The sequence below is a fragment of the Serinus canaria genome, chromosome 1 (assembly GCF_022539315.1).
Source record: "Serinus canaria isolate serCan28SL12 chromosome 1, serCan2020, whole genome shotgun sequence".
Taxonomy (NCBI): Eukaryota; Metazoa; Chordata; class Aves; order Passeriformes; family Fringillidae; genus Serinus; species Serinus canaria.
Genome location: NC_066313.1, coordinates 21,077,603 through 21,091,252, shown reverse-complemented (window position 1 = coordinate 21,091,252; position 13,650 = coordinate 21,077,603). Strand labels below are relative to the sequence as shown.

Sequence of the window (13,650 nt, the reverse complement as noted above, 5' to 3'; positions counted from 1 at the left end):
AACCCCGCCTAGGCATTCAGTGGGAGTTGCATTAAAAAGACAACTCCAAACAAGTTGTCCACTTATCAAGGAAGGTAGGAGTAGGCTCTTAACCAAAACTACAAATATTCATAGAATTTGTAGAACACTCTGCATTATTCTACATTCTGGTGCCTATTTCTGTCTTTATTACAAAATGATACGAAATACCCAGAAACTTAAAGCAATGATTTAAAGTCCTGATTTTGCAACCCACTTTTCCCTATGGAAAACTAAAAGCAAAGCCAGAAGGAGCACCAAGCCAAAGTATTATTTCAACGACAACATGTAGTTATCTTGCAGGCTATAAGCATTGAGGAGTTACATTTCTCCAAATGAAGACTTCATTTGGCAAAACAAATCAAATCCAGATCACTGGATCTGCCCCTGCAGCATCACTCTGAGGACAGACTTACTGAGATTAAGGTTCTTTTTCAACATATCTTAGTGGGAAGATTCTATGTGATTAAGAAAATCTTTCTTCTTATACATATTTATGGCATTTGATTCAGCACCAAGAGGGCTGTTTTCATCCACAGTTTGTCTTTGAAGCTTCGACATTCACAAAATAGATGAAATTAACCAAAAGAAATACTTTAATTGACTTGTTACAAGCAAGAGGAACACAAACACACCTCTCTTCCTGGAATGTTTTGTGAACTATTTCCTCAAACCCAGAGGGAGGAACATAACACCCTTAGCAGCAATTAAGTTCAAACATTTGGGAATCTGGGCTCTAAATCAAAGCTTAGCACGAGCACTCTGCCCAAAGTATTCATTAAAGATTATGAGCCAAACAAATACTGCGCTCCAAAAACATCCTCATAAATTTCCATATTGTAATTTTGAGCGAATATAAGTAAGCTTTCCAACATGGAGTAGTTTTCATATAGTGGAAGTACATAATCAAGTGAGATTTCATACGATCTATCTGAAACATGTAACTTCATAGAATTGCTCCCCCTTGCTCACCAGGGCTGTCTCCAGCTGACTAGTGTTCAGTCACTTTGTCTAACAAATCTCACCTATACACTAAATTTTACCTTTGCCATGAATAGCACAGCTGCAAACATTTGCATGTTAAGCTTTGGGTTAGTATTTACCCTATGTTACTGCTAAATGGATGCAAATCCTTACCCATTTTTAGACATCAGTTAACATTCCTGTTGCTGCAAAGGGGATATACAGTTCTCCTTCATGATAATAAGAAACCTGCCTGGTCATCCAACACAATTTCTCTGAGACCTCCAACCTGAAAATAACAAAGATTTCTACATGTTAGACAGAACCAAATCTGCAGCATGAGTAAAAACTTGGATCAACAGTTACATAACCAATACCTTTGCCAACTTAGACTTTGGCAAACAAGTCAAGCATGGTAGCACTGGAGAAATTTACAAAAAAGAAAATCATTAAGCAGGACAAGAGTTGAAAGCAATAACTAAATGCACTTTAAAATAGCTGAAGATCAGTCATTTCCAAATTTCCTGTCTCTTGATGCAGATATTTCAGGCACAGAGGTCAAATATGGTTTTTAAGATATTCATCTTTGGTTTGATGCTCTGCCTTTAGAAGTCAGATCTCGGCTGATTTCTATGTTCTCACTTGATGCAAGGCAAAGGTCTTTGGAACTTAATGTAAAATGTAACTGCTCACATAAACGCAAAGCAATCTAAAGCTAACAGAACTTTCACTCTTTTTGAAAGTACCTGCCAAAGTTCGTAGCTGTGACTGAAAAAGGCAACAAATTCAGGTATATATTGTAAAGCTGAATGAAATGAAAAAAAAAAAGTCTCATTGCCACTAAGCCTTTAACAATTTGATTTTTTTTTTTTAAAGTTTCATTTCCCAACATACAACATCATAAACCAATGAGAGCAATGGAGTTTCTGGAATTTACACTGAAATATACCTTCTATTCATTCTGCACAAACTGATTCTGATGCAAACAACTAGGATTTCTTATGTTGAAATGGCCTGCTATACAAGCACAATGAAATAAGATGCAAAAAACTTCTCACCAACAACATTAAAATAATTTTGTATGGTCATTAATAATATATACTCTAAAAAATACAGGAAAAAATTGAGAAATTTTAGATTAATTTATAACTTGACAGTTATAAACCATGGGCCACATATGAAAACAGGCTGACCCTCTTGATGGATAAATGACAGGAGGTATGTTAATATAGCAATAAGACATCAATACAGTACACATAAGTTTTACACACAGAGCCTGCACAGGATGGCAGAGGGGAACAAAGGCAAGACTGTCTTCAGTCCAGAGAAATGCATCACTTACTGCTTACTATACACTCTGGTATGAGGTTCTGACAGTGAACTCTTTGCTTATCTTAAGAATTCTTCTGACAGTATCTTTCAACTATGAAAGACACATTTTTGAAGGGAGGAAATTATAAACCAACATCTTTTCCACTGCTCTGAGAGAAGAGGCTTTGGAACACACCAGGAATCCCTTATCGGCATCCCTGTTCCCTTGCCTATTTCAAAATTCTCTGAATAATTTGGAACCTATTTTTCTCTCAGTCAAAATACAATCCAGCAGATGCCTCAACAGAAATTCTGAGATCACTAGACCTGGCACTCTGCAGAATGACTTCTCTCTCTACAAAATGAATGCAAGACCTTATCAGTCTGCCAGGGTAGAACAACACCAGATGATATTGCCACCTGCAATATCATCTCTGATATTTTTCTGTTTTTCAGTGCTCCAGATGTAGAAGGGCATTACTGTCGCTGCATAATATTTGTTTTCAGTAGAGGGCTCAGTGCAAACTAAGCCTCTACACAAACCCTTTCTAAACACACACAAAAAAGATGATGCATTCATACGATTTAATAAACTTCTGTTTTATTCAAGCTCTTTCAAAGTTAGGCCACGTAAGCTGCATGTAAAATTCACCAGCTACAAAGGCATTCCAGACTTCCATTTCTCCAGACACTGGGAGACAGGCACAAATGAATACAACTTTCCATATACACAGCTTGAATATTGTCCTCATCCACATTCGACATCCAGCCCCAAAACAGTTCCAGACAGACTATTGTCTGTCAGTGGGGAAAAACAACTCTTCCCTATGTTAATGAAAGATTAACTCTCTCACTGTGAGCAATAGCACTCCTCCAAGACAGCTCCATGCTAGAGAGAATCTTCATCTGTATCGATGTCACTGTTTGGTTTGTTCAACCTCTCAAATTCCTCTCCATCCTACAGGGACCAGAAGCAAAAGTGAGCCATATGAGCAAAAGTCATCTTGTTATTAATACCACCAAAAAAAAAGGAAAAAAAAAGAAAAAAAAACAACTAAGGCTTATTTAAAGCAAAATCCTGTAATTTAAATCTCTTACAAATGTGTCATAAGGTTTAGGAAATACATACTCATAAAAAACATTCCCTGCACCTTTAACACTTTTTTGTGAATCACTGCCTAAAACAGCTTGTATCCCCTTCTTCCATACAATCATAAAATGGTTTGAGTTAGAAGGTACTGGAAGGATGCTAGAAAGTGTCCCTGGAGCCTTCTCTTCTCCAGAATGAACATTCCCAACTCTCTCAAGCTGTCTTCATGGAAGAGGTGTTCCAGGCCTCTGATCACCTTTCTCTGGACTCATTCCAGCAGATCTAAGTCCTCAGAGCAGGACACAGTACTACAGGTGGGGTCTCACAAGAGCAGAGGGGCAGAATCACCTACCTTGACCTGTTGGTCACACTGCTTTTGATGCAGCCCAAGATATAGCTAGCTTTGCATAGTGCTACTCGTTTCTACAACAGCTGCTTAGGTGTAAGTGCTAAAATAGATGACACCTGGCACACCAAAAATATATGAATTTGTGTTATTTGTTGCTCATTAAACAACAACCTAGAAGGCACCATGTGGAATTTCTGTAAAGTTTAATGTTTGCTCTCCAAGCTTAATGTTTGCTGGAACGCAGTGGGGACAGCGCTCTCTGCTGGTTACAACGTGCATCCACGGCCCGTCCGTACCCGCGGGCCGACGGACACAAACATGAACCCTTCCCCATCAGGAGATTGCTCAGCTCAGCTGAATGACAGCTCTAAGAGCAAGCTGTCCCTGATACCTTCTAGCTAACTAGATCACTGTTCAAATCAGAACAAAAACACTAGCAGGCCTGGAAGAAATATATAGCAAGAAAAAAAAAGAACCCCAAACCATGTTAAAACTCTGTGTTTAAACTTTGCCTTTTTGTCTTCAGCTATCTTTGATCCTATTGTAGAAAGAATCTTAACATCAAAAGTGGCCTAAGCTAGAAAGACTTACCAGTTCTACTTAGTACAATTACTTCCCAGGCATCAATTCCAGTTTCTCAATTGGGTAAGTAAACTCTCTTGGTTATAAAACTTTCAAGAAAAGATTTGTACAAAGCTGAAGTTGCTCACAGGACTGTCTACAGTCACAGCAGGAAAGCAATGCTTACCTAGGCTTCATGATTTCAAAAAGTGGCAAATGGAAAGCAATACCCAAGACTTTAAGAAATACTGCAGAACTTTGGTGTTGAGGGATGAGTCCCGTCGCACACAAGTTGATTCCTCCAAACATATCATAGCATAAAGGGAGGTGAAACAAAAGGAAACCAAAGGAGACATGTACTGAAAAGCCTTACCCCACTTGATCTTTCCCATGCATCTCCTTTGATGAGTTTTCCCCTTTCCCGCAGAGTGGTGTATTCCACGCCTCTTGCTTTACTGGCATTATAAATGAATATGGAGAGAAGCACTACAGGAGCTTCCAAAAAGAACTCTAGAGAAGGCCTGAAGTCAAAGACGACAAAAGACACAGTGGTGATGATGACAGTGTTAATCTGAGCAGTCATAACATGGAACATGTTATCTCGGAACTTCAAGATGAAGGCTACAGAGAGCCCCAGGAAAGCTGTGACAAATATAAGAGCCACGGAGAAGATGTTGTGCCCATAAAAGAAGCCACAGTTCCCTATCTGCCTCCGGTCCTTAGCCTGCAGTGCGAGCATGAGCCCATTGAACAGCACTCCAAAGGCATAGAGTTTGCTGTTCTGTGTGAAGATGCTTTCCCCAAGCTGATTCACATCTTTCAGCATCTTTTCATTGTAGATGTTAGCCAGAGCAGACACAAAACACTGCACTAGAATAAGCAGATGGCCCAGGCTGAGGCGGAGAGGCTTCAACGCTCCTGCCATGGTACTGGTCACATTCCACTGGAAGCTGTGAAGGAAACTTGGTGCTGCACAGTTGCCCTTTTCTGCACATAGTTCCTCAGGTCCAGTAGCAAGAAGGCAGTGGTTAGATGGTCTAAAAAACATACTGTGATGAAATCCATGTGCAGCCAAGCTGTGCTGATGGCCTCCAGTTCCTCGAGTCAGGGCAACGATGGACAGGAATAAAATCACCAGAGATGCCCACTGTACCCAAGAGAGTCTTCGCCTGGTACACAAAAAAGCCACTAAATTTAGAAACACAGTGGCATAAATTAAATGACAGAACATCCAGATCTATAAAACATATAAAAGACATAATGCCAGAAATAAGGAGACAGACAGGTGTAAAGAAAAGTCTCTCCAGAATACAATAAAATGCAAAAATGCAACATGACTTACTTTGGCAAAGGGGGACGAGTCTGGCAAAGAAAGAATTACAAAATAAAGTATACTGAAGAAATAAGGAAGGCCTTTCAAGATCATGTTATTTCTAGATACTGATTGCCTAACAACTTAAAAGCAACTCTTGTCTCCATGGCAACAAAGGTCTGATGAATAAAGTAAAAAACATCATAGACATCCAAATAATTACCATCTTTCTTTGGAAAATGTTCATTATACTGCTCTTTTCCCCTATGACTTAGAGCCCTTTTCTACTATTATATGATGGTAACTCTTATAAATCTACAAATGTAATTCATAAGATGATTAGAATTATTTATACTGTTTTTGCACTCAAAGCCTGTTTATCCTGGTGAAAATTAAAATTTTGGAAGATTAAGTGAACTGTGACATCACAAGAGACAAAACTAAAATGAGAAAAAGCATTTCAAGTCAGACTATCAGGCACTGTTTCGGCATATTAACACATACAGGAAAGGCTTATTTGTGCCATATTCAACACAAGCAACTTTTACAGTGTAAAGTTAATACCCATTTCCCTGACAGTCTTTTTTGAATCTAAATAATACTATAAAGAGCACAAATTCAGCAAAGCGGAACACTTAGTCTGGCTTTTGTCACATTAATAACGAACCAAACACACCGCTATCCTTCACACATGTATCTCATTTCCTCTTACTAGACCACATTTACACTCAAGAACTGCAACAGACTGGTAAGAAGCACTGGCAATCACGAAATAAGATATTTCATGTATAAATGAAAGCTTTATTCTTACCATTCAATGACTATATAATCATGATTTCAACTGTTTTCTACTAGAGTTGACCAAATGTGTAGACATATGAAGGGACTCCTAATAACATATTTCCTACACCTTCAGATGTAGAAAACAAAACAACCTCTTCAAGTTGGTACAGCCGCAAGAAAAGAGAATTACCATTCCCGTCAGACAAAGAGAAAAAATGTAGCTTAACTTCATCAAAGCTGGGAAGATTTAAATTTCATTTACTTTGGCAAATACTACTTACTTTAGCACTATCCTGAAGAGAAGAGCTGTTGTTATAATGACAAAATTTGAGAAGAGTACAGCCATTGCCTTGAAAGAGAAGGAGAGGAATAAAGTTATACTTCAGACACACTGTGGACACCAAAACCTACCGACTTCTAGTGTTCACCTTCCTGCAACGTGCCGGAGTGAAAAGCACTGGTACTGAATTTTCTTTCTCACCCAAATGGTACAATAACACACCTGTAAAATGATAGTCAAGTCCCATTTCAAAATCCCAGGGAAACAATAGAGCCCAAGCTCCACCGCAGTGGGGAAAGCTATGCTGAAATGAAGATGTGAGGAAACCAGTGCAACAGAAAACTTACTTAGCAGACAACAGTTTAGTTTCCGGTCAGATCAGTTCCCCAGCTGGGCTGACCAGAGAGCGGCAAAAAGAGCTGTGTTGACACAAAGGAGGAAGTTGCTCCAAAATGAGAATAAGCAAAGAATAAAGCAAGAGGAGGCTGCTCCTGGCTGCAGTGCCATTTGCAGTGTTCATTAAATTCCAGACTTGGACAAGCCATTTGCAGTAAACAAACTTCTTCTATGTCAAGTGCTTTTGCTGTAGAGCTCAAAGATAAAAAGGTGCTTGGCTTGAATTTTTAAGACTGCAACTGTAATTTAAAAAGAATAATCTATTTTCAAGCACAACCGAAGACAACTCTAAAGCTCCTGTTTAATTTTGGAATAACTATATAATAACGTCAGTGCTCTAATCCATGGCCATGATCCCAAGCTGCAAACTCCTTGTGGCAAAGATTGTCTGTTTTGTCTCTGTATTAGACACTCAATACTGGGAGACCAGATCAAGAAAAGGCTCTTTTAAGCACTCCAGTTACCAATAAAGACCAGAATTCACCAGCACCAGTAGGATTAAAAAAATCTTTATGAGGCTGGGGGTGTTTTGCAAACTGCATGTTATTCAAGACTACCCTGCATAGTCAGTAAATGTACAACAGATCCAGGCATTTGAAGTTTTTGGTCCCATTGAACCTCAGCTTTTTATTCTATTTTACACATAAGCATATATGGATTCAGGAGTACAAAACACAGACTTTTTCTTAAATTTTCTCATCATTTCCACATTCCCAATTCTGCTATAGAGTGTCTTTTTCCTTCATCAGAGGAAAAGCACAGACTCTTTTCTCACTTTATCCCAACATACCATCTGCTGAACAATAATTCTGATGAAACAGCACAACACAGGCTCTCAACCTGAACACTTGTTGACAATGAGACACCACCCTAAGAAAACACATCTTAATTTTCCACTTTGCAAAATTAAAACTCAGTAAACATTCATGTTAGGGGAACACTGTGGAAGGAGAAAAATATTGAATAAACAAGGAAATTTGGCAGAAATCACTCTGGAAAAAAAGAGCCTTTATGCAAAATGTAGACATAGTTCATGCATACTGTGGTTTTGCTTTACAGTCAATGCTTCCCATCCAACATCTCTGGTAACATTATCAGCAAAATATTTCAAAGGATAGTTAAAAAAATTAATTTTGACTCACTTCGTTCTCTGAAACCTCAAGAGATCTCTGTCCTATATGAAAAGGAATATGAATATCAAAGTTCCCCATGCCACTAATCTGCATGTCACAAGTAAAGTCTCAAAAGGTAAGCCTCTAGGAAATTGAGCCACTAAAAAGTATCCACAGTTATAGCTGAAGTTTCAAGCAAAAAAATCTCACCAAAGCACCTCTTTAATTCCAGCAGCTGCTCACCCAGGTACTACTTAGTCCAAAAACTACTTTGTATTTTAAGTCACATGACCAAGTTCAGTCGGGTATGGCCATCTTCCTTTTAATCTTCACATTTCACCTTCATGATCTTGTACACTATCAAGATATTCTATCTATCTTGGAGATATTTAGCTATCTCTTTTAATACATCTTTATCATAATAACGTTACAGTTTCAGCTAACCATCATAAAGTTTCTCTAATTAAAAGATGCTAAAAGTTCTAAAAAGAGGAATCTTAGAGCACATGTTCTGAGGGGACAGAGACAAAGTATGTCTGAGTGTGTGTGTGTATGTAAAACAAAAGCTGTCCATTTCACAAAGGATTACCTTAACTGAACGAAATGAAATTGCTTAAGAGAAAAATAGCATTTATGTAACCTCCTATGCATCAGGCTTTTCTTCTACAAATCTTATCACTGAATTTCCTTCCTAAAACTAAAACCCCAAAAAAAACCAAAACGACCCACAAATAAACAAAACAAACCCCCACCCAAAACAAAACCCCCCCCCAAAAAAAAACAAAACAAGACACCCAAATCCAACCCCTATCAATCAAAAATCACCCCAACCACTCCCAACAAAAAAATTCCATCAACAAAAAAACCCATACAAAAAACCATAGAACCAAGCAGTTGTGCATGTTATTTTAAGATATCTAACTCTTGATTTTACTAGGTTTTTACAGCTGAGTCCTGGTCTAAACTCTGGTCTGCTCTGTCCCTAGCAGAAATATACACCTAAGACAACAATATTTGAAAGAGGAATTCAGATAGAGAAGGTAGAAAACCATTTCTTTTTAATGTTCAACAGGGGCAGCCACAGTATTTTATAGCTAGCACAAACCATCTGTTTCCATCTTACTGCAAACATAGATTCTGAACCAAAAAGTATCATGATACAGAAATGAAAGCAAGCACAAAACCTGTACAATTTCCTGAGCATATGCAGTTTCATCCAAAAGGATGAGGGTAGCTAGAAGAAAGTACCTACTAAATTTTATACCTAAACATAGCTAACAAACAAATGCAAAAATTAAGTCTGTTTTCTTCATCCCCTCCTCAGTTTCTGTTACACCTATTCCCTTTGTGAGATTACATTTATTCACTTTATATCACATACACAGTGTCAAAAGCCCCACAGAAATGTGCAGCTCAAATAATAAGAGAAACAAATTGTTTGAAAGAGAAGTAGAGTGTTGAAGAAGGCAAAGGAAGAGAAGTACCAAAAAGCCTCCCACTTCTTAAGAACTTCACTTCCTATTTCTAAATCACGTTGGTTGGAGAAAATATAAAGAGTTGCCCGTGCTGAAAGCTGTACAACACTGACCAGTGGGAAAGAGAATAGGAAGGTAGCAAATTAATCTTTCTGTCCTAAAACAGCAGACAGTTCAGTTACAATCTTGCCTTGCCAGTGTTACCACAGCAGACAGCCTAAGAGCAGTATTGCCCACTAAGACATGAGAAGTCATGTTATTCAGTGTAAGTATACTTACTGGCTGGAGGTAGGACAGTACATAGAAGACAATCAAGTTATCCAAAAAGTAAAGAAAGGCAGGAATTGACCATTTCATGGAATTGCATACATTCTTCCAGGAAAAACATTCAGAGAGATGATCCATACAGCCCTTTTCTGAAAGGAAAAGAAATCAGTTAGAAAGACATTCATTCCTATTATTGAAAGCCTGTTCCCTTGTAACAGAATAGGTAGGTAGCACTGTCCTCTTTTGACAAACACCATTACACGGAAAACTCTTGGGTTCCACAGTTCTCTAGCAACACAGGAACCTGTTTTCCAGGGCAGAACACACACACCTAGAGCAGCAACCCTGTGTGGTGCTCACTTCCTTGCTTCAGCAAAGAAAACATCAGAGAATCTGTTACATCCATCACAGTGTTTGTCCACTCTGAGCAAAAATTCCATTGTCAGCAATTCTTTGAGGGCCAAAAGTCCCTATTCAACAGTGACATCCTTAGTGGGTGTGACTTCCTGTTGATTATTGATCAAATCTACAACAGAAACAATGACATACACAGTGGATTCCTTCATAGAGCACCCAAAGGTCAGCCAGTAAAGTCAGAAGTACAAAATAAACCAAAATTCAGTATTTTCAGACCACAGCACATGATCTGGGTATAAAGAGAACATATAGGAAGAAAATAAGAAAGAAAGGAGAAAGCCCAAAGAATGATATTTACGTAGGTATTCAGGACACAAACTTTAGGAGGAGGACTGTGATAAACTTTAGACTACTCCAGAGCTGCTGCCAGAAGTACTTTGTTAGCACAGATTTAAAAACAGCCAATGATATCTAATCCTCTCCTGAAGCACCAATACATTGAGTTCAGCAAAACTCAGACATCTGGATTAAAAAAAAAAATAAAAAAAAAAAAAAAAAGAAAGAAAAATAAGAAAGAAAATAAAGAAAGCCAGAAAACATGCAGTCAGCAGTAGGCAATGATGGCAAACACTGATTGACTATTTACTGCCTTAGGTGAGTCTGTACTAAATTAGGAAGGTGAAAATTTTATCAGCTTGCCAGAGCCATGACTGTTTGCCGGAGAAGTAGACAAAATCAACAGTTTAATTTAACATGAACTTCCAGTGCCTGACACCCTCTGCCAATTTAAATATTGGATCTGTGCTATTTTGAAATGCTATTAAGTTAATCTCTCATAGTTTTTACATCAGGACAGAAAAGAAAGACCAAACAAAAATCACCTGCAATGCAAAACCTGCAGGAAGTGGAGAGTGTCATCTATTGTTTAAAAAAAAGTGTTTGTAAGACAGCAAATCTTAGAAAGTTAACACATTTTAGTTATTTAAAACATAGGTACTTACCTTTTTTCCTATTCCAGAGTGCCAACACTACACATAGGACCAGTTTTACTACTTCAGAACACATGTTCACTGTTGTAGGAAGGTAATCATACTTGTTATCTGTGGGATCCAGCAAATCAGAGAGTAAACAATCAGTTTCTGTCTCCTGCATTCATAATTTGAGCAATAATCTATTTTAACCATTACAATCACAATTTTAGTCACAAAAGGCTTTGTCAGAACTTCGGTCATAAATGTTTCAAAGCTTATGACATACAACTTCCTGAAGAGCCTCTTTTCTGAGATGAAATCTTTCCTCATTTGGTCCCAGTTCACAGCAGAACTTTTTTAGAAGAATTTAAGAACATGGCTGTTTAAAAAAAAAAATTAAAATGGGAAGGCTTTCCCCAAAGACCAGTATGGTATTGTTTAACCCCCACAAAAAATGGCTTCCAGGATGACATAATCTTCTTTTAGAACTGGCAATACCAGCCAGTTTTAGCACTTTATCCAATAGGATACCACTTCTCTTCTAAACTTGTTGCAAGGAAAATATTTCTATCAAATCATGTACCGTCAAGAGTGCTTACACAACGTCATCTTTGAAAAGTTACCTATAAAATAAATCACCTGCCTCATCTTTTAAACGTAGATCATACAACTTGCAACCCAAGTTACACCTTTATGGTAGTCTACTGGCTATACAGAAATTTTCCAGTGCAGAAACATATCCCTATAAATATAACATATATATATGATGTTTATGCAAAAAACTCTGCAGGTGGAGAAGTAGGGTTTTGGGTATGTTTTAGCCCAAATATCAACTCTTTCTTATTCAAGGTACATCATGGGTATTGCCCAACTGTACCTTCATTGGCAGAATACTTCATCAGGAGGATTCGACTTGAACCCAATGCAATGAACACTCCTCCAAGCAGAAAGGTCTGACTGGTTGTCTTGGAGCAAAGGGCAAGTCGACTACACCACTCCAACTTCATCCTGCTGCCTCACCGTCAGTGCCCTTTGGATGGCAGGATAAAAAACCACTGTAAACAGTACTTCCAGAAACTAGTTACACGAGGCAAAATAAGTACATTTTACTCCTTTGTGTTATACAAAGATGCTTACATAATAGAACAAGCCGTGATCTTGTTCTACAACTACCGTTTTCCTACTTAAAAAAAAAAAAAAAAAATCGAGCTCAACCTATGACCAAACACTGCCATGTCAATTAGACCATGGCACCAAGTGCCATGTCCAGTCTTTCCTTAAAACACCTCCCAGGATGGTGACTCCATCACCTCCAATTCTAATACATAATCATCCCTTTTGTGAATAAATTCTTCCTGATGTCCAACCTAAACCTCCCGTGGCGCAGGTTAAGGCTGTGTCCTCTTATCCTGTTGCTGGTTGCCTGCGAGAAGAGGCTGACCCCACCTGGCCGCACCCTCCTTTCAGGCAGAGAGCGATAAGGTCACCCCTGAGAGAAGGACCATCGAAGTCCGCACCTACGGCATACGGGCTAGCTAAAAGGATTAAATATTTCACATACTTTTTTTCTTTAATATTTTTAATGTGCTCTTGGTCCTAATCCCAGCAAGGAGAAGCGCTACAGCAGCGGAGTGAGACCAACCCCTTAGGGCTGACCTGGCGCCGGCTCGTTCCCAGCGGCGGGGAAGGCACAGGGCAGCGGGAGCCGAGCACCCGGAGCCGCGTCCTCCGCCTCCAGCGCCGCCGTTACTCGTCCGACCTGTTAACGGGCCCTGGGGCCCCAACAGCCGGCCGAGGGAGGAGCGGAGAGGGAGAGCCCCTCTGGACCAGCTGCGGGCTGGGCTCCGTCCCATGCCGGCAGGGCGGCCGGTGCGCGTCGAACCGGACTGGGGGGACACCCACCTCGCCACCTCCTCCGCAGCGGAGGAGGAACAGCCGCCGGGCATTGCGGACAGCCTCCTGCCACGTCGCTGCTTCAGGTTGCAGCCGCGAGCGGCGGGGCGGCGGCCGCGCGAGGCGAGCGGGGCTCCGAGACAGCAGCGCCCGGTGCTCGGACACCGCGGCCAGGAGCACCCCGGCGCACCGGGTCCCGAGAGACAGCGGCAGCACGGTCCCCCTCACTCATCCCCGCCGCCCAAGGCCGGGCTTCCACCAGGGTCCCGCACGAAGCCCCTCCAGCGCCCCCTCGCCCCCGACTCATCCCCCCCACCCTCCGGCCTCACCTAGTGGGGCGGGGCCGCTCGCTCGCTCGGGCGCGCCCCCAGCCCTGCCCTGCCTTGCCTTGCCTTGTCTTGCCCCGCCCCGCGCGGACGCGCGCTCGCCCTCCTCCCCCGCTTTAGCGGGCCCGGCCCCGCCCCCACGACTTCCAGGGACGCGCGAGCTCCGCCCTCGAGCTCGCGCACGCC

General features: G+C 40.5%; 1 protein-coding gene across 4 annotated transcripts; it reads right to left on the bottom strand.

Moving 5' to 3' along the window:
• Positions 1–2,871: 2,871 nt before the first annotated feature.
• On the bottom strand, positions 2,872–13,574 carry SLC35A5 (solute carrier family 35 member A5). Of its 4 annotated transcripts, none has more exons than XM_050970105.1 (7): positions 13,468–13,574; positions 12,123–12,275; positions 11,276–11,374; positions 9,930–10,066; positions 6,669–6,736; positions 4,666–5,461; positions 2,872–3,250 (listed from the first exon to the last, which is right to left on the bottom strand). In XM_050970105.1, exons 2-7 carry the CDS (start codon positions 12,250–12,252, stop codon positions 3,182–3,184), a joined length of 1,299 nt encoding a protein of 432 aa, XP_050826062.1. In that variant the 5' UTR covers positions 12,253–12,275; positions 13,468–13,574; the 3' UTR covers positions 2,872–3,181. The 4 variants fall into 4 exon arrangements, with proteins under 4 accessions (XP_050826062.1, XP_018763649.2, XP_050826069.1 ...); XM_018908104.3 differs by lacking the exon at positions 13,468–13,574 and adding an exon at positions 13,148–13,283; XM_050970112.1 differs by lacking the exon at positions 12,123–12,275 and having other exon boundaries at positions 13,468–13,557.
• Positions 13,575–13,650: the final 76 nt, after the last annotated feature.

Coding starts and splice junctions, on each gene's coding strand:
- SLC35A5 (XM_050970105.1), bottom strand. CDS start 12,252: ATGAAGTTGGAGTGGTGTAGTCGACTTGCCCTTTGCTCCAAGACAACC. Junction 6,737..9,929: donor TACTGTCCTACCTCCAGCCA/GTAAGTATACTT, acceptor TTCTCTTTCAAG/GCAATGGCTGTACTCTTCTC. Junction 3,251..4,665: donor CATGGGAAAGATCAAGTGGG/GTAAGGCTTTTC, acceptor TGGTCCCTGTAG/GATGGAGAGGAATTTGAGAG.